The following is a 21,849-nucleotide window of genomic DNA, read 5'->3' as shown; positions in this document are numbered from 1 at the left end:
TAGGTCAACTAGTCAACCCACCATCTCCACCATTCATTCATTGCTTCCACCTCCCACCTCTTTACTACTTCCATTTTCTCTCATTTTCTTCAAACAAAGATTCATCATCCATTTCCAATCTAGCAATCAAACATCAAAACGAATTGTACTTTTGTGATCCTTGAATCATCCTCTTCAATTTGGTACCAATTTCATAACTTGGGGTAAGCTTTTCAAAATCTCTAATTTTCATAAATTAGACCTTTAGACTTGAAATGGTGTTAATTAGTGTCTATGGCTCATTGTGATGTCGTGTATGTAATTTGTATGCTCGATCTTGTTATTTGGTGTAACTAGCATGAACACTTGAAATGGGTTAGTTAACTCTTTGATTTTGGATGATGAAATGTGTTTAGATGTTAAACCTTGTGTGTTAAAAGTGTTACTAGCATCGTTAGCTTCGTTTTGGTATGTAGGCTGACTTAGAAAAACTTCATTAACATAAATGTTGAATTCATGATTCTTGGTTAGGGTTTGATAGATTTAAAAATGAACTTTTGATGCATCAAATGCTTTTCAATGTTGTTGGTAAGTGTTTAGTTTTATTGTATGCGCAATTACCTACGAAACGGCATATTATATGTATGTAGTAAGTTCCCGAATCATGAAATGCGTTTTATGAACTTGAAACTTTGATAATGAACTTTTAACGATCATTCGACGAGGATTTTGTTGTTGTAAATGATGTAATTTTTTGTAATTATTTGTTGATATGTGTTTAGTTGTATTCCTTGTCAAAATACCTTTCCAACGATATATGATACGTGTTTTGAGTGTTTTCGGTTCATAAGTGTGTTTGAAATGAGTTTGGTTCGAGACTTGTCAAATTTGCAGCAACAGCAATCTGTAACTCATTTGGACGCCATCCCACACCTTGGATGCCGTCCAGGCCTTCATTGCTGGACGCTGTCCAGCCATTTTGGACGCCGTCCAAATGAACTGCAGAATTCTGTTTTCCTTGGTCGTTTACCGTTTAATTCTAACTATGCTACGCACCTCCGATTAACATGAAACTTGACCAACATGTTCATATATGATTACTAATTTAATAAAAATTGTCGGATACCCGACTCCATTGACTTTGACTTTGACCAAGTTTGACTTTTAGTCAAACTTAACCAAATACTTATGCAATCGTTCTAACATGCTTTTATACTTGATTCTTGCATGAAACTTCACAACTTGATTCACATGCTATATTAATCGAGTCGTAACGAGCCAAATGACTAATTGAACACATTTCGACCGACCTTGTGTCGTAACCGGTAATTGATACGACTTATTTCTTTAGGTCATGGCTAAGCAACTTTCTTTTGCACAACGTTTAATTTCAAGTACTTTGGCATACAACTACGGTGAGATCATAGTCCCACTTTTACTCTTTTATACTTATATTTTGTATGAGAAAACATAAACTTTTCATTTTACAAATTGAACACAAGTACGAAAACAAACATTCCACGAACGAGTTTGAACAAAAATCGTCAATTCAATTATCATTAGTTACACTTGAATGGTGTAAGCGAGAACTTATGTTGTGTGGATCCATACGGATTTGACTAACCCTCATTCGGACGGTTCGCTACCGTTATTCAGATGAAATATATTCTTTTACGGTGTATGTTCTAACACTATTATGCAGAGGTAAATGATACAGTTAAGCTTTGATAATTGGGTGCTCGTTAAAAAACAATATTTATGGAATTCAAACGATTGGAAAAATCGACTTATACTAAACTTGTGGTTCAACTTACTTACTTACTCACTTACTAAACCTATGATTTCACCAACGTTTTTGTTGACAGATTTTCTATGTTTTCTCAGGTTCTTGTTTGGCTACTTGATACATGCTTCCACACACTTTGATTACTTGCTTAGAGTCAACCATGCATGCATACGCTAGGGATAGCACATTTGGATTTAAACTTTAAGCATACCTAATTACGCTATTTATAGCAACCGTGATTTTTAAGTTATTATGTCGCAAGTCATTTCATTTATACTTTATAACTTTTGTAAACTTAAACTTATGGTCGAACTGTTTGGTAACTTAAAACTTTATAAGTCTTATACGTTTCAAATGAATGCGACATAATTTTGGCCAAACGCGTCTCATTTAGGGACTATGACCACGTAACGGGACCTAAGTTAACGGCGTCGTCAATGACGATTTTTTTGGGTCGTTACATTCTCCTCCTTGGAATCAGATGTCGTCTAGACCTAATTCTCAAGGGTCTAATCAAAATGTGATTTATGAAAATCCGTCCAAGACTGATAATGGTAAAAGGGTTAAGCAAGATAATGTTTATTTTAAGAAACCCTTACATAAAAGTCAAATGTTGGTAACAAAGCAGGGATGTTATGGGGCTTGTGATTCGGGTACCGCCTACAGGGAAAATGAAAAGGTTGTCAATGTTAATGGAAAACCAATTGCTGATAAAGGCATGGGTATCTCCCTCAAACTAATCATTTTTCTTATATTTGTGCAGGTCGCCTACAGTCCAAACAAAAATACTTGGATTGTTGATAGTGGGGCGTCTAGGAACATGACAGGAAATATATCTCTGCTGCATGATGTTAAATCAATTAAGGGTGGACCTGTTTCTTTTGCGGGTGATCAAGGAGGGTTCATAACTACTCAAGGGATGATTTCAAATTCATCGGCCAGTTTCGACAAAGTGAGTGTGACGATCGCTCCAAATCCATATGGACGAACACGTCATTCATTGATTTCATTGCGAGGTATTTGACCTCTATATGATACGTTTTGTAAACATTGCATTCTTTTGAAAAGGCACACCATAAATGAATATTGAAATCAAAGGTTTTTGACATCTGATGATTTTTACATATAGACAATCACTGTAAATAATAGTTTACAATAGTACTTCAGTTGACAATGCAGTCAAAATAATATACATGGTGATGATTTGGTGAATGCAACGTTTCCTTGAAAAATATGCCATGTAAGACTCCATGCACATAGCTTGTCTAACATATAAGCAAACAGCGGAAGACTTCTAGGGAACCTGAGAATAAACATGCTAACAAGTGTCAACACAAAGGTTGGTGAGTTCATAGTTTTAATGTTTTGCATAATCTGTACATAAAAGTGGATCACAAGATTTCAGTTGTTCCATCTAGAAACGTTTATCAAAATATTCTACGAAATTGAGCACCCTGGTAACTAAACTTAACGTATATATAATTTGTACCCTTTGTATAATCATCTTAAAAATACACGCAAACCAACGTGTAAGCTTCTCAAATAGAATACGTCCGTTAAAACGCTAGTGCTCTAGCTCGGACGGGGATGTCAAGCCCTATGGATCCATATACTGTTATTCGCGCCCACCAGTCCATATCCTATGTACTGGCAGCTACTAGTTACCAAAGCTAAGGGATTTTCAGTTCAAACTCAGTGTAGAATTAAGTATGTACTTGTATCCATTGCGTTTAAAATAAATTGCATGTATTCTCAGCCCAAAAATATATATTGCAAAAGCAATTAAAAAGGGAGCAAATGAAACTCACTTTAGCAGCATATAAAGTCGTTCACCAAAATGTGACCGAAACTCGGATTACCAAATAACCGTAGATCTCAACCTAGAGAACATATGTTGGTCAATAAATGTTTATCAAGCTAGGTCAGGTCATAGTGTATCACAATCCTAATGCTCGAGATCGACATACAAAAGTTATCCAAAGTCGTTTCAAAAAGTCAATTTTGGACAGTTGTTTAACAAAACGAGATGTACCTTATATAAGGATTCATTTACTCGGTTGGTAATATTCAAAAATTCAATTTATCAATCTTACAAACAAGTTATTTAAATATTAATTGCAGATTCAAAAGCAATTCCAATTAACGTCAATTATAATTCAGTTGATCATATCTTTTAATTCGTTCATCGAAACTATTCGATATCTAAATGAAAAGTTATTGATTTTTCGCCAGCTTTCCAAAAACATGTATATCATATACCTTTTACCAGTAATATATGTATTTAATTATTGATTCATTATAAACTGTTTAACGATGAAATTTAGTATACAAGCATGCATAAACATATATACTCGAGCACTAGACATGTATACACTATTAATATATAAAAGATAAGATATGAATGCTCACTTATCAATATTGAGATTCAATATTGCAGGAAAGTACGTAGATGCAACAGAGATGATAAACACTAGGTTTGACTTGCGAACAGTACCCATAACCTCCATAGCTATAACCCATAATTTCCTTAACTCTATCCCGCTCGAAAACATATTTTGAAAGTAACACGCTCATAACCTCGTCGTAATATTTTATGTATACATATTAATAATACCCTTACTAATACTAATACTAATACTAAATATTATTATTAATATTAATATTAATATTAATATTAATATTTATAATATATATATATATATATATATATATATATATATATATATATATATATATATATATATATATATATATATATATATATACATATACAGAGTGCATGATGAGATGAAATGAAAATGAATTACACGAATCAGGCTTCGGGCGAATTTATAGAGTTTTGGCCACCAGACTCACCATGCGATCGCATGGGTCTTGGGCACTATGGCCATGCAATCGCATAGCCTCCCTCACCAGCTCACACTCCGTTGTTTTCTTGTGTGTCGACATGTTTTAATAATACGTAAATTGAAATTTAAAATTTTAAAAAGTCGTATTTATTAAATACTTCAGGGGTATTCTATGTAACTTATAATTAATAATTTCTATCATGTCGTTTTCATGTGAATAGTAAATGAATTAATTTAAATTCAACTATTTAAGCTACACGTTGTACGTCGTGCTTTACAAATTGTACATTATTAATTTAACTTCGTTTCTTAAAAAAAATACAAAAATTATATCATAAAAATAAAATGACTTAATACGTAAAATTTTTAATTTGAAATAGCATCGTTTAATAGTAAATTTTTAATCATTTCGTATATAAATATTATTCGCATGATTCCGTATATATCGAAAACTCTTATATTTATTAAAATATGTATATAATACATGTTATGACGTTCGTGAATCGTTAGACAAACAGGGTGGTCAACCGTTATATAAAAAAATCATTTTCAAAAGTTTTAAAACTTGTCAAAATTTCATTGCTTATCATGTCGAAAATATTAAATCATATAGAGAATTGGTTTAAATAAGTTGAAATTTTCCTGGTCATCACAGTGAGTTATGTAAAGGAAATGGCAAATAACCTGCTGTCGGTTTCTCAAGTGTGTGATAAGAGGCATAAAGTTCTTTTTGACGAACATCAGTGTTTCATCATGAGAAAGGATTATAAAGTTCCTGAAAATATGATTCTTATGACGGCACCTAGATGTCAAGATTTGTACATTCTTGATATGTCAAAGGCTTATGTAAAGGCAGCTACAGGGCATCAAGCTTTTGTGTCCAAGGCTACTGAATAGGAGTCTATGTTATGGCATAAAAGGATGGGTCACTTAAGCTTCAGGAAAATGAACCATTTAGTCCACAATCGTTTAGTGGAAGGGGTAAATGTAAAAGGGTTTCATGCTCCTGATGGTTGTGTGCCGTGTAAGAAAGGGAAGCAAGCTAAGAAACCATACAAAGTTAAGAAACATCATTCCATTGATCACTTTTCTTGAGATGCTTCATATGGATCTTTTTGGTCAAGTTAAGAAGAAGAGCATCACTGGACATTCCTATTGCTTAGTGGGTACTGATGAGTACTCGCGTCTTACGTGGGTTGTGTTGCTTAAAAGTAAAGCTGATACTTTTGAACAAATCAGGTTACTGATCACGAGACTTGAAACGTTGTATAAGATGAGGGTTAGAAGGATTCGAACCGACAATGGGATAGAGTTTAAGAACAAGAAGATGGAAGAGTATTGTAATGAAAGGGAAATTCAACAACAGTTCAGTTCACCGTACACTTGGCAGATGAACGGTGTTGCTGAAAGAAAGAACTATACTCTAATTGAGACTGCCAGAACCATGCTAGCTGACTCAGAATTACCAGTTACCTTTTGGAGTGAAGTATTGTTGAATGCATGCTATACTATGAATAAAGTACTTGTTGTGAAATGTCACGGTAAGACATGTTATGAGCTGCTACTGAAGAGAAAACCTCACATCAAACATCTTGAACCGTTTGGTTCTCTTTGTACCATAATGGTTAGAGATACAGGTGGGAAATTTAATCCAAAAGCTGTTACAGGTAGATTTTTGGGTTATGGGAATGCGTGAAAATGGGTTTAAAATTTGGAATCTCGGTGTGTTGAAGAATGTACTCAAAATGATGTTCAAAGACATGCATAAATTCCAGCTGGTAAAGGGTATACATGGCAGTTTAATTATGACAAGTTGTTTGATTCGTTCAATCTTCTGGAGGATGACTCTGATGATGAAGAGATTGCTGCACAAACGATGTATAACATGCGTATGTCTGCGGAACGTATGTTTGATGTGCGTGTGCAATCTCAAGTACCTATTGTGACAGACAATAAAGCACTAGTGTCAGGGCCAGATGATGATGAATCAGATTCTAGTGAGTCAGTTCTGGCATTAGAGGAATCGACATTAAAATCTGAGGGGGAGGATGTGTATCTGGATGAAGTTTATGAGGATTTGGTGGATGAGGAACCCACTAGAACTGTACTTGAGGAACCTGTTCAACCTGAGGAACCTATACAAATAGTGAATGTGGATCTGTTACAAACTAATACAGATGACACTACTGAAACAGGCGGACTAAGACGGTCTGGCCGATTGGTATCTCTTCCTAAACATTTTGATGATTATGTTATTAACCCTGCAGGTGTTTCAGGTGCTAATACAGGTGAACCTTTTGCTTCGAACGAGCATGTTACACCCTCTACAAATGTTGTTACTGCTTTTTATACTCAATTGAATCAGACCGGAAGAATCTTCAGAAATGCGTACTATGCTTTTGCGAGCTTTTGTGTCGCAAATCGAACCTGAAGACGTCAAGTATGATGAGTAGGTTTCAGCTATGCAGAAAGAACTTCAACAATTTAATCATTTAGGTGATTGGAGGTTGGTAATACCACCTTCCGGCTGTAAACCGTATGGCCTGAAGTGGGTATTGAAGAATAATACAGATGATAAAGGTATCGTGATCTGCAACAAAGCAAGATTGGTTGTTCGTGGTTATCCACAAATTCCAGATATTGATTACGACGAAGTATATGCTCCGGTTGCTAGACTTGAGGCAATTCGAATGTTTTTGGTATTTGCTTCGTGGAAAGGCTTTAAAGTTTTTTAGATGGATGTTAAGAGTGCATTCTTGTATTGCACTCTCCAAGAGACTGTGTATGTGACTCAGCCGCCAGGTTTTGTTGATCTACATAATCCAAAAAAGGTGTATCTCTTAGAAAAGATGCTTTATGGTCTTCACCAAGCCCCGAGAGCTTGATATGCTACTCTGTTAAACTATATGATAGAGAAAGGTTTTAGAATAGGAGTCATCGATCAGACTCTTTTATTAAAGAAAGGGATAACGATATCATGTTTTTACAGGTATATGTGGATGATATCATCTTTGGGTCGACCGATCAGAAAATAGTTGTTGAGTTTCAGGATGTAATGCAGAAACAATTCAAGATGAGTTCACTAGGGACCATTAATTTCTTTTTGGGGTTGCAGGTTGATCAAACTGAAAAAGGCATTTTTCTACATCAATCGAAGTATGTAGCAGACATCTTGAGTCGGTTCAAGATGGAAGATGAACGAGTTGCCAATAATCCTCTGTCGGTAAATCACGGGATTACGCCAGAAAATACAGGGCCGAAAGTCAATCCAACTCTATACAGGGCTATTATTGGTTCTTTGATGTATCTTACAACATCTCGCCCAGATATCATGTTCGCAACGTGTTTGTGCGCTCGTTATCAGGCACAACCGAATCATATGTTAGCAGCTAAGAAGATCATGCGTTATCTAAAAGTAACTCCAAGTTTGGGCTTATGGTAGCCAAGAAAGGATGGGTTTGATTTAACGGCATTCAGTGATTCTGATTACGGTGGTTGTAAAAGAGATTTCAAATCGACCTCTGGTGGTTGTCAGTTTCTATGTAGCAGGTTGATAAGTTGGCAGTGTAAGAAATAGACGGCAGTCGCACAATCAACGTGTGAGGCTGAATATATTGCTGCTGCAAGTTGTACGTCTCAGGTTGTCAGGATTCAACAACAACTTCGGGATTACGGTTTGCAAATTTATAACACTCCTATATATGTTGATAATACTGCTGCTATTGCTGTTACTAAAAATCCTGTAAATCATTCTAAGACCAAACATATAGGGATCAAGTACCATTTTATTAGGGACTGTTATGAAAAGAAACTAATAGATGTCCTGCAGATAGGTACAACAACCCAAAGGGCTGACTTTTTTACAAAAGCGTTCGACCGACCACGCTTTCTATTCTTGTTAAATGTTTTAGGAGTGAAAGATAGGGCAGAGGTTGTGTCCAATAGGGAGTTATTGAAGTAATCATCCAATATGTATCATTTGCATATTTGCATTTGCATGTTGCATCATTCTTGCATGATACTTAGTTTATTTTCTGCACTGCATGATCATTTTATTTTCTGTTATTGAAAAACCAAAAAGATTGTGTTTATTTGCTTTCTGTTACTAGAATAGTTGAGAAAATTGCTCCATCAGAAAATACAAAAACATTGAAAAATGAAAAAGCCATAAAAATCTGAAAAATCAGAAAATGAGAAGTTGTTATGTGAAAATGGGAAATGATTGTATTACTGAACTTGCATGTTAATCTTTCTGTGTAATAAGTAAGTAGTACATGATTAGTTAATGAATGTTGATAAATTTTGAGGATTGAATTTTAGAATGAGAGGATCACTTGTGCATAAATTAAATAATCTTGGCAAGGAAATCGTGGAAAGGTTTACAGCGGTTGACGGTAGTCACCTAACTCTCATTGAGAATGTACTGAGAAATGATCGTTCAGGAACTCAACAGACGATTGAGGTCTCCCCTACTATGATTTATAATCTTGTGAAGGATTGCCAAGTTAGTCCGCAAGGTGAGTTTACTCTATTTGAACCTATACCAGTTTCTATTTACCTTTATTGCTTGGGTTGAAACGCATTAGGTTAGTCAGGTATCCAAAGGGGGTTGTTCTCACTTTGAACAGGTCGAAAAGTGCAATTCTGTATCACAGACATATCATCGGTTTGAGAAATTATCGGAGGAGACTGCTTCAATGCCAAAGATTAAAGGTAATGTGTGATTCATCTCAATAAGTGGTGAATCATCATCGAAGTTGTATTTATTATTTTATTTAAAGTTTATCTTCGTTTATGTTGGAAAAGCTAAAACGCAACATCAAAAAAAAAATGGATTATGTTATCGTTTATTTATTCATGTATATATGTTTCTAAGACAATAAAGATGGTGCAACACATCAAATACAAAGAATCCGGGTTATCAAAGTTTGGACTTCGTGTCTATCTATCCACTGAATTCTACATGTGAAAGATGATCAAATAATGTGTTGATCAGAACAATTTAAGTTGTCTATATCCGAGGGGGAGAAGTGCCAGAGTTTCAGATCTAAAAAACTCAAATCATTCTGTCTGTCCTGGAAATTATAATTTTAGCAGGATTTTGCTTATCATTTAGAGGGACACTACATCTAATGTCTGTGATATGGGTTATGCAGATTGATCTAGATAGCTGGGAACATCTTCTGGAGGGTATTCTGACTTAGAATTCCATCACCCCCAAAATCATCATATCATTCCATCATTATTAGCTTTCCGCTCAAGCATGGGGTTTATAGCAACTGGTAACTGTGTTCTTGCAGAATATGTAATAAAATTGAGATAAACAAAGCCTTCTGAATCGAAAGGTATAAGTTTAAGGTAGAAGTTCATGACTGACAGGGTTGCTAGAAACATCTTGAGATGCTTCCTGTTCAATCAAATTGAAAGTACATTAAGGTGATAGCGGACAGCTTCAATTTATTGTGCTCAATTGACTACCTAATAAATTTGTGCGATCTCATGTTAGGACTAAGTTTAAGATTATTTACCTAAGTGTGCAAGTGATTTTCAAAAAGTTTGGGAGGAAAGTCTAATAAGTTTATTGATATTCAACGACTGAAAGTGTAGGTACTTGATAATCAAAACAGAACAAAGAAGTTTCGAATTAAAGGAATTGACGATGTTAAACTGCAAAATATAGTTCAGTTCTGATCCCAAAAGAAAAAAATGTTTAATTCATCTTCTCACAAAAATATGTGTTTATGCTATAATTGCTATATAGTTTACATTTTTGATAGTATAGTTCAGTTTGTTTAAAATGTATAGCGAGTCAATTAGCTAGTTATGTCATGCTCATGATCTTCACTGTGTGGTTTGTTTATTGATTTAATTCATCAATTTGTATATGTTTACATCTATTTTTCATAGTTTGCATTTTAACATGAAAAAGACAAAAAGATTTTATATGTTTTTAGCATTGTTGCATGTTTCATACGGTATATTATTGCGTATCATTTGGTGATTACTTCATAAACTCCGTATGTGTGGACCAGGGGAGTAAGCAAGAGTGAAAGAGATCCGTAAATTGAAATGTTCATTAAGTTGGGTATTAGTTTATTTGACTTAGGATTGATATATTATTGGATCTGGTAAAGGTTGGTAAAAGTTGAGATTTTATGGACTAGATTGAGTAAACAACTAGAGTAAGGGTAAGGTGTTTGTTTAGATGAAACGAGTTGTTTAGAAGAGAAAGTTAGAAAAGACGAGAATGGAAAATTAAATTTCATAATTGTTAATTTGTAATCGGACGGTTACTCAATGCAATCGCACGGTTACACCATGTAACCGCCCAGATACGTAAGATTAAAGGGTTTTTGGACTTCATGTACAACCGTACGGGTACACAGTGCACCCGCGCGGTTACATAATCTTTGGCCGGATACAACCCTGCAACCGCACGGTTGCAGGACGGGTATAAATACCTAAACTCAGAACCGTGGGTTGCTTGTGCTCACAAATTGGTTAAGTCTAAAATTGTTCAAAATTCACAAAGTTCTAAGGGGAGTTTTTGATCTCGTTTTTCTTATTCTACTCGTGTTACTGATTAATTTCATCTATAACAGGTATATTTTCATCCATTAAATCTTTTATTTTGATTAGTTTTTAGTTTTCATGAACTTTAGATCAATAACGGGATTGTTGATGTGTTTTAGCTGGAATTGTTGATCAAAATGTGTTAGTCGGAGGTCATAGAAGCTTACTAAATCATTTACTTGATGATCAATACATGGTTTGTAGGTTCTGGATTATTGAAAACCCTAACAGATACGATGAATACAACCGTACAGTTGCATTTTGCAACCGCACGGTTGAACATACATCCGTAGCACTATTCAGCGTAACTGCATGGTTACATAATTAATTCAAAGTTAAATTTTAAATATGTATCCGTGTGATTTGAGCCTGCACCCGTACGGTTACAGGTGCAACCGGGTTAGATCCTATTGCAACCGTACGGATGCATATCAGAAACCCTAATTTTGAAATTTTGATTACTAACTTTTGGGTTTGCAATATTAATATTTTGGGTGTTTATTTCAAATTCAGCTATGTCTGGGACTCCAATTACTAATGCTCCTACTACTGAGGGTACCAGCTCTGGATATGGTCGTCCTCGTGCTGAGAAGAGGTCTAAGCCTCGTTGTGTGACATAGTCTAGGTACAAGAAGGCTACTGACCATAATAACGAACTTCAAGTGGGCCCAACAACAACGTGCTGGCCAGTCTGAATAAGATTGAGTATTTAGCTAACTATCACGGGATTATGGAGTTTCTTGAGCGATCTTGTATCTACACAGCTATCTCTATTGATGTGTTAGCATATGTTTCTCATCAGCGTGAGTTTTAGAAGAATGTTACTTTATCAAAGGCAATGGATGGTGAACGACGGGTTGATGTGCTAAACAATGTTGTTCAGGGTAAGCCAATTGTTGTTACTGAAGGGCATATTAGGAGGCTGTTAAGATTTCGTGATGCAGTGGATATGAAAACTAGACTGAATTTGGGAATAGTCAAAGGCTGTTTCCAGAGATGCAAGTACTCTGGGGATTTGACAAAGTCAAAGGTGTTGAAGTCAGGTTTCTGTCCAACTTTCAAATACTTGGCTCATGTTATTGTTCATTGTTTGAGCTCTAAAAGAGAAGGTCATGATGAATTGAATTTCGTGATGCAATCTATGATGGTGGCTTTAATTCAGAATCTTCCATTTAACTTCTCTGGGGTTATATTCAATTGCATGATCGAGAACAGTAAGTTCAAGTCTGATCCTTATCTTCTTTATCCACGATTTCTCCAGCTCGTTATCAATTCTCAGCATACTGAGCTCGTCAAGGAGGATAAAGACCTAATCAAGCTGAATGTGATGACAAATGAAGTGGTGAGGCATGTGATTTATTACAAGGGTAAAGTGGCACCACCAAACCGCCCACTATTCGGTCATTTGAAAAAGGTTGACTACGTAGCTCATAATACAAGAATGTGGAGGAATGAGGATAGTGATTCTGACAAGGAAGACATTGTTCCTGATCTTACTAAGACGGATGATGAAGAGGAGGTTGTGGAAGTTGGTTCTCATTCTGGTCGTACTGCCGATGACTTGGATAATTATAGTTTGGATGATGAGGTGACAGAAGGTGGTGATTTATTGATGTCCTTAAATTGAAAGGAGGTTGCTGAAGATGAACCTTTGAGAAAGCCGAAGAGGAAGAGAGGTCATGTGAGACGGACTGTTGATCTCTCAGGAGGTGCTTCAGCTACTCAAACTGCAACTCAAAGAGCTGAGGTGCACCCTACTCAACAAGCTCAGGCTCCTCCAGTACCACCTACCCGATCTACTTAACAAGTCACAACGCCACCAGTTGCGTCTACACAGGAGGGTAGTTTATTGGTTCTTGCAACTGCTGATCCTGCGTTTGTTACTCTCCAGGCTACTGTGCTCGGTCTGGTTAATAAATTTGATTAAGTAATGAAGAAGAATAAGGACAAGAAGAAGGAGGTGAGTGAGTTACAAGCTAAAGTGGACTCTCTGACCTCAGAACTCGAGAAATCAAAGTAGTTAGCAGCCGATCTGAAAAAGTTAATAGAAAAACAAGCTAAGAGGATCAGACGGATGGATAGTCGTGATAGGAGGTTCAAGGGAAAGTTAGAGGCTGATCCTCAAGATGGGACAATTCGTTTGAAGATGGAGCATGTTAATGATGATCTCCTGTCTACCGAAAGCGAATATTCTTCGGACTCTTCCTCTGAGGGGACTGCGAACATAAGACTTTGATGGGTACAGTGATTAGCTCGCTAGACTATGATGTGGAGAAGGGGGAAATTGTACATACAATGACAGATGAAGAGGTAGCTAGAATGTTTGGTATAGAGGTAGATAAGTTGGTTGCTACAGAAAAAGCTCCAAATACTGCTGGTACACGTGAGAATAGGCATTCAGGTGATGATAGTGCTGAGGAAGTCATCGTTGAAGATGCTTCTGATGATGAGAATGTTGCTGATAGTGTAGATGAAGATGACTTACCTGAGTTTGCTGATCTTTTCAATCAACAAAATGATGATGTTTTGAATCGAAAAATGGATGAGAAGCGGACTACTGAGGAAGGTGAGTCATCCGGTGTGAACAAGGAAGATGAGAATATTGATACTGTAAACAAACGAAAAAACCAAGAATGGAGGGAGTATCAGAGATCCTGTACCAATACGTGGTTTAAGAAAGTACCGTTGGAACCCAAATACAAGTTATATTATGATCAAACGGGAAAGGTTACAGGTGGGAAGATTCTCAGCTGGGCGTATTTGAAAGATTTCAATTACTTTGAAGTACGAAGGGAAAATGGTGCTGATTATTTTAAGCATGTTGTTGATATGAAAACACTTCCGTATTTTGAATTGATGGAACTTGCTAGATTTCCACTGCTCTATCATGAGTCTGATGGATGGGGACAGTGGATGCAGTTTAAGATTAGAAAAGAGTTCAAGTACGGCTGGTCTGTGTTAGAGCCGCAGTTTCCAAAAGTTTCTTATCTTTTTGATCAATCTACAGGGAACAGAGTTTGAGTGGTTAGGTTTAATTGTGCAAGGACTATGAAGTATGCACCAGTTCGTAAAATGCCACAGAATTTTGGAGATCATTTTCGATGGTAGTATTATGATGGACGAACAAAAGAAGCGGTGATTTTGTTGTATAATCCTAATGGTAGTTTGGACCAGATCATGATTATTGATCCAAGGTGGATTCGAAATTTGTGCAAACAAGATATCAAGGTGTTGTGGCGACACCCTATCTTTCATGAGTTGCCTAATACAGAACAGGCAATTCAGTTCGATCGTGCTATTCGCACATGCTATGCTTATGATATCCATGCTTAAATGTCTATCTTATGATTTTGAAGTAATAAACTGTGGACTTGAACTTTTTTTTCTCAGTTTATTTCGATTTGGTTGTAATAATGTGACATAAACGTCTTAATTTTCATGTTATTGAATATGTTTGATTGTGTGATTATTTGTCTTTTGCGGGAGAAAGTATATTTTGTTATTTAAGATAATGAATTGGGTAATTGTCTTAGCTCCTCAAAGACCGTCGCAGATATTCAAAGCAAAAGTTTCGAGTGGATAAACGCTCGTTGGAAAAAAGGTTCATTGAATTGGTAACTTGGATCACTAATCCCAAAAGTTTCGATGCATCACTCTCAAAAGTAGGTGTTGGTTAAGGTAGGTTTTTATGCCAGATTCTGTTGAATTACTACTTAGAGGGTCTAAGTGGTTTTAGGCTCGATTGCTTTGTCGCTGCTTGATCAGCACTGTATTTCGTGTCCTAGTCCGGCTTGTCATGGTACAAGTTGATCTATGCTAATAGTAACTGACGGATGAAGCCTTTTTCCTACCATAAATTAACTATACACACTGTTTTATATATACGTGATCCTTTTTTAGTTTGTATCTTCCTAGTCGTGTTTAGATGTTTTCGTGTTTAGATGTTTAGCTTATGCTCTAGTTGCTATGTTTGTAAATTGGCCTAAGGCCCTCCTGGTTGTTTCTTTTCCTTTTTAATATAATATTTGTTGGCTTTTAAAAAAAAAAAAGATAATGAATTGGGTCCTAGGGGGAGTTTGTTGGTGCATATTTAGTCCCTGAGTTCATTATGATCACGTTGAAGTGTTTAATCGTTTAACTTTCTCTGTTGGAATGCAACCCCAAGGTTGCAGGTATGCAACAGTACGGTTAGACAGGCAACTGCACGGTTGCAAGGTGCAACCGCACGGTTGCACATGATGTGTGTATATAATGTCTATTACGGGTTCATTTTTAGGGTTACGAATCCTAACCTATTCTACACGTACAATCCGATACCCTGGTGTTCTAGCATTCATCTAAGTCGACCTTTAACATATCTAAGTCGATTTATTCATTAAGATCAAAGGTTTTCATTGGATTTTGAGTATAAAACCCAATAATGAGATTTTTTGCACTTGTTATTGAATCTAAGATCGTTTAATCCTGTTTACACGATCCTACAAATATCCTAAATTAGAATTACATTATACAATATTTATTTTTATGCAAGTTAATAAAAATTATAATATTTTTATGCATGTTAATAAAAGCTATAACAGTTAATAAGTAGTTGATTTCTAAACTCGTTCCTATTTTGTGCATATGAAACTAATAACTTACATATATGTAAGTTTATTGTTGATATTATTGATACATATTTAGAGTGAAATGGAAACTATGGAAAATAATTTGAGAAACTTTCAAGGTCAACTTTCAAATGTTCACATTTAAGTTTCATGAGCATTTTGCATTTGTTTACATTGCATGTTCACATTTTGATGAAGTTTCTCATGTTGTTATTAAATTTTAATTTTTAGTAAAAAAATAAAAAACATTTTCACATGTACATTTTGAGTTTAAATTTTTGTTAGTAGATATTAAGGCATATTGTCAAAAGAAAAATGCTAATAACAATCCTAACCAAAAAATTATTAGATGTATATTTTAATTGTATATTCTCAGTAACCTCCTACTTCTAGTTCTACGGGAAAAAAAAACCATCTAACTTACACACGTGTTACCATTATTGCATTAAAAAAACTTCTTAATCACAACCTTTAGGGTTGTTATTATCATTTTTCTTGTCAAAACGATAAGACAAAAGTCGAAAAATTTTAAATGATAGAGATATCATTTTTTTTTTTTGTAAAGGATTTTGATTTTAATTTGATGCTTAATTAGAATTAGAAAGTGTTTGATTTGAAGTGATTGAAAATAGGGTAAAATCGATATTTATCATTTTTATTTGGGCAAAATGTCCAAAAAGGTAATATAAAGACCAAAAGTTCCCAATTAAGGTAATATCGATTTTCTTGTTGACCAAAAAGGTGTATGATTTGAATTTTATGTTTATAAAGGATTATGATTTGAAAATCATTGAAATTGAGTTATTTTTTTGACAGTGTGGCGTTTTTTAATCTTTTTACATTTTTATTTCTTTTATGTATATCCATGTCAACATTTCATTAATGATGACTAGGATTTATTTATATTATATATATGAGACGTGCATTACAACTAGGGTTATAATCCCCAATCTACTTCCCAATTTCCTCCCTACATTCAACTTTTCCATAAACCATAAATTTTCTCATATTTTCTAAATTGAAGATCCGAATTCGAAAATGGACAACTATGGAGAAGAAGCTTGCTTGTGTGGAGATTTTGCAAAGATGTGGACCTCTACGATACGACGAAATCCCGCATGTCGATTCAAGAGTTGCCCTAATTATAGACAATTTAATTACAACTATATAAGGTGGGTTGATCCCGAACTTCCGAATGAATGGTATACGAGAAAGCTTTTTGATTTAACTTCTGAAAAAAAACAATTACAAGCAGATGCTGCAAAACTAAAGTTCAGAGTTAAAGTCTTGATGTGGAGCTTGATGCTGGTTATTCTAATTGCCGTGCTTTGGTAAAAAAAAAAAAAAAAAAAAAAAAAAAAAAAAAAAAAAAAAAACTTGGAGTGGATGTGTTGAAGTGTTGCTGGTGTTGTTAGTTGAATGTAAACCTGTAATGTAGAAGGTAGGTTTAGTGTTACATGAATTTGAAAAAACCATTCATGATTGTAAGGTAGCTGGTATGGTTGAACTACTTCTTTTGTTATTTGATCAAATGTATAGGTTAAATTTTATGTTAGTAGATGATGAATGACTTAGAACTACTTCTTTTGTTATTTGATCATCTGTATGTGGTTTACAAGCATCAAGTATAAACAACACCAAAAGCAATAAACATAAACAAACAGATTGCAAGATACATTTACATTAACTTTTCTGCGTCTGATTCATTACAAAATATCATTATAAAAACAGCCATTTACAACTGTTGTTGTTGGTACTATTTTCCGTATAGCGGCTGTAAGGTACCAGTACAAGACAATAGCTGCTCAGCGTGTAGCGTATACTGTTGATTGTTGTTTGCCCTCGAGAAATAATCTCTGCAGACCCGGAACACAGATGTAAGATCTGTGGGGTGGCCTCAATCAATCTGAGAATCAATCTGTAGTGATCCGTCTAGCGTACTACTGCTAAGCGGCTAATGTATGTTTAGAGTGAGAAAGAACTGTGTGAGAGAGAAAGTGTACTTCTCTCTGACTGAAGTTCAGATCAGAATGATGTCAAATGTGGTGACCCAGGGGGTCTATTTATAGGCGTAGAATGTCCGAAATTCACGGGATACACGTGTTAATCACTGAATGGTTCTGTTATGTGAAGTTTCCGGAATGTCGGTGGCGTGTGCTAACATGGCCGCGTGCCGTTCACGCGCTGAGTTAAAGGGCTTATGCATAGAAGCTGCCTGCAGGGCTTACGCTTGACGCTGGGCGGCCTTCTGTACGCTGGGCGGCTAATACTGAAAATCGCCAAATTTAATTATCTCTTGTGCTCTTTGATTGAGTTTTCTGTATAAAAATGATGTTTTTATGCGTGTATCTCCTAGGATACACCATTAAGTCCCCCCAGTTTAATGTCTTTATTTTTGTAAAAAATAAAGTCATTAAACTAAAAAATAAGTAATGTCTTTTCCTCGGGAACAAGAATCTGCTATAGCCGAATTTTTTCTGCGATGTCAATTACTTTTTGATCATGACCTGCAGAAAGTACCTTTTTGAAATTTGAATTTCATTTTCAATTAAATTTACTTCTCCCGCATTTTTGTACACCCGACACGTGGTAGCATATCAACTATGCGATTAACCATCAGTTGTTATCTTCTGATTGCTATTTAATACCCAATTTTTACTGTGTCATATTTACTTCAATCCGAATTTATTTCCTTCATCTACCTTAAACGTCTGTCACAAAATTCCTTTCTTAACTTCCCAATCAATGGCTATTTTTAATGTTGAAGATATTCCAAGCAGAATTTCCTCAATCTACCTCAATCGTGTCAGAGTTGCTTTTCCCAAATTTTTTGGTGCCGATGCTGTTGTTTCAAGCCTACATGATTGTGTCTGTCACCCTCCTTCTGGAAAGGTTGCTATTTACAGCCGTGCTTTATACTTTTCTCACCTTCGTATTCCTTTTACAAAATTTTACCTAGACGTTTGCTGTTTTTATGGTGTTAGCGTTGGACAATTTGAGCCTATGTCCATTCGTAAAATCATGCTGTTCGAGATGTATTGTATGGCTCGAGATATTACCCCCTCTGTTCATCTTTTTTCTAATCTTGCAACCATAAAACGTTATGATAAAGGATGGTTTTGTCTTACTCTGGATGGGTTTTTGCTTAATTCTGGTGACACAAATGAGAATTGGCAGAGTTCTTTCTTCTTTATTAATAGCGAAGTTATCCCCAATGATTGCCTGCAAGCTAGTTATTGGCGTACATCGCTTGATCCTCCCAAAGTTATTCATCCAAGGTTAACATCTGAGGAACGAAAAGTATTAAATGTAATTAAAATAGAGAGGATTCCAAATCGTCATTATCCAGAACATATGCTCTCTCTATGCTCCCTTAATGCTGAATGGGATGCAGAAACACGTGGCTGTGCCATTGTTATGGTGAAAAACAAAGGTATAATCTGATTAGAATTTGGTTATCTATTGTTATTATCTGTATAATAATTACTGTATACTTATGCTTTTTAGTGATTACTTCGCTCGCCGCTCTGCGTTACACCAGATTTAAGGAACTGCAATTTAGATCTGAAAAATTGGTTGATGAGACGCTCGAGAATAGTTTATGTGAAAATGAGCTTGAGGATGATAATGATGTTCCTTTAAATCGAGAAAATTCGAGGAAACGTCGTGCTGCTGGTAACCTCTCTTTTGAATCAATAGCAGAAGAAAACCTTTATTGCTTTTTCCATATGCCTAGCAATGGTGGCTATTATAATGTTGATCCTGATAAATATGCAATATTGAATTGTGAATCTTCTTTTCTGGATTGGAAAAACTTCTTGAATAACGACTGTTATTTTAATTCAGCCCTGGCAGCGAAAGAAGAAGCACAGAAGAAACTTGCTCTTCCGCCTCCCGCTCAGCGTAACAGAATAGTGGAAAGCAGTTCACAAATTAGCATTCCCAATTTAGATATTACTGGCTTAACAACTCTCTTAGGTGGTCCTCCTGGTAATTATGAGGATTTTATGAAGTATCTTGAAGCAATGTTGTCGCCTTCACTTATTAAATTCTTTGAGAGTTATCTGATGGTGATGCTCGAAAATGTCAAGCACAAGGCATTATTTAGAATATTGCATCTGAATTCAATAATCTAAGGTGTTTAGAGCGTTCTGACCAAGTGCATCGTGACAAGTCTGAAAAAATTGAGAAAAACACAGAGGCTCTAAAAGCTGCAGAGCTTGAGTTAGATGCTGCTATTGCTGCAAAGAATGCTGCTGAGGCTCGTTATGTGGAATTGGCCACCAAAGAAAAATGGTATCTTCACAAGATTGGGACATTAACTCAATCTGAATCATCATTAAGAGAACAATTGGAATCAAGCCAGAATGAAACCAGACGTCTGATTGAAGGTGTTCTAGAAAATTGTGAAGAGTGCTTTCACTTCTGAGAAGTTAACTAAGCCGTTCAACGAATTTATAACTGTTGTACTGGACGCTGACCGAATACGGTTTCTTGAGAGGTTGAAAAATGATATACCTGGGTTTCCAAAGTCGTTGCCGGAGTCTCTTATATCTCGGATGAAACCAGATGCAGAAGATAGACTTAAAGTGCTTGGTGATGAAATAGAACATCTATCTTTCCTGAATTAGAGAATTTGTGTAATAATGCTGCTACATCGGTAGACGATGTTCTAAATTTGAAGTTGTAATCTGTATTGCTTGTGTTATCTGTTAATTATGTAATGTATATAAATGCTTTTTACTTTGCAGATGATTTTATCAAAGCTTTATATGTTTGATTTGAACAATCAAAATTATGACTAGTCATATACTGTTTGTATAATTTTTACGTCATGACGGTTGTAGATACATTCTATTTCCTGGATGTTCAGCTGAGTTCTACGTTATCCGCTGCCATTTCAATCTTTTATTTATGATTGAACTTCTGCCACCGAGGAAAAAAACTTCTCTTTTGTGGGCAGGGATGACACACAGCTTTGTGACATCTGATTAAAATCCTTGGCCGGATAAAAATTATGAATAATATGCCATAAGAAATTTTTCTGAATTCTTATTTCTTTTAAGAAATTTTTACATTTATGATTGCATCTTATGCTCTAAATAGTTGATCAAGCTATTCGAACATGCAATACTACGCATACAATTTCTTTAAACTCATTGCATTCCATGTTCGTGGAATTTCTTCGTCGGAGGGCGCTGAGAGAGTATATGACCCATTAGGATGTGCTTTTACAACTTTATATGGGCCTTCCCAGCGTGGTCCCAAATTCCCTTGTTTTTCCAGCCTACTTGCCTCATTATCTCTTAACACTAAATCCCCCTCCTTGAATTGTATATATCTGACTAGTTTGTTATAATATTTTGCCATTTTCTGTTTTGCATCCGCTTGACGGATGGCGGCCATGATTCGCCTTTCTTCCAATAAATTCAAGTTTTCACGTAAGATGGATGAATTATTTTCTGTATCAAATGCCAAAATCCTTTGTGTTGGAACACGGATTTCAGCTGGTATCACTGCCTCGGTGCCATATACCAAACTGAATGGTGTTTCACCCGTGCTCCGTTTTGGCATTGTGTGGTGAGCCCACAATACATATGGCACTTCATCTACTCACTTAGTCTGACTCAAACCCAACCTAGCCTTTATGCCGACTACAATTTCTTTGTTTGTTACCTCAACTTGCCCATTGGCCTGTGGGTGAGCCACTGAGGTAAATGTTTGTTTAATGTTTAGCTCTTCACACCAACTTCTGAAGGGGTTATCTGCAAACTGTTTTCCGTTGTCACTGACAATTTCATTTGGTAATCCATATCTGCACACAATATCGTTCCACACGAATTTCTTTATATTCTCCCCAGTTATTTTTGCCAATACCTCTAACGACCCATCCTAATCCATCTGGACGAATACATTACAATTGATTACATCGCGAGGTACTTGACCTCTATATGATACATTATACAAACATTGCATTCATTTTTAAAAGACAAACTTTCATTGCATCGAAAGTTGACGGCATGCATACCATTTCATAATATATCCAACTATAATT

At 35.6% G+C, this 21,849-nt stretch overlaps 1 protein-coding gene across 1 annotated transcript; it reads right to left on the bottom strand.

Annotated features, from left to right (window-relative positions):
* Positions 1-20,927: 20,927 nt before the first annotated feature.
* On the bottom strand, positions 20,928-21,368 carry LOC139893780 (uncharacterized). The gene has a single exon (XM_071876970.1). The coding sequence runs from the start codon at positions 21,366-21,368 to the stop codon at positions 20,928-20,930; it is 441 nt and encodes a 146-aa protein (XP_071733071.1).
* Positions 21,369-21,849: the final 481 nt, after the last annotated feature.

This window comes from Rutidosis leptorrhynchoides, chromosome 1 (genome assembly GCF_046630445.1).
Source record: "Rutidosis leptorrhynchoides isolate AG116_Rl617_1_P2 chromosome 1, CSIRO_AGI_Rlap_v1, whole genome shotgun sequence".
NCBI classification, from domain to species: Eukaryota; Viridiplantae; Streptophyta; class Magnoliopsida; order Asterales; family Asteraceae; genus Rutidosis; species Rutidosis leptorrhynchoides.
Note: the sequence above shows the minus strand (reverse complement) of the source record. Positions and strands in the feature narration are given on the sequence as shown.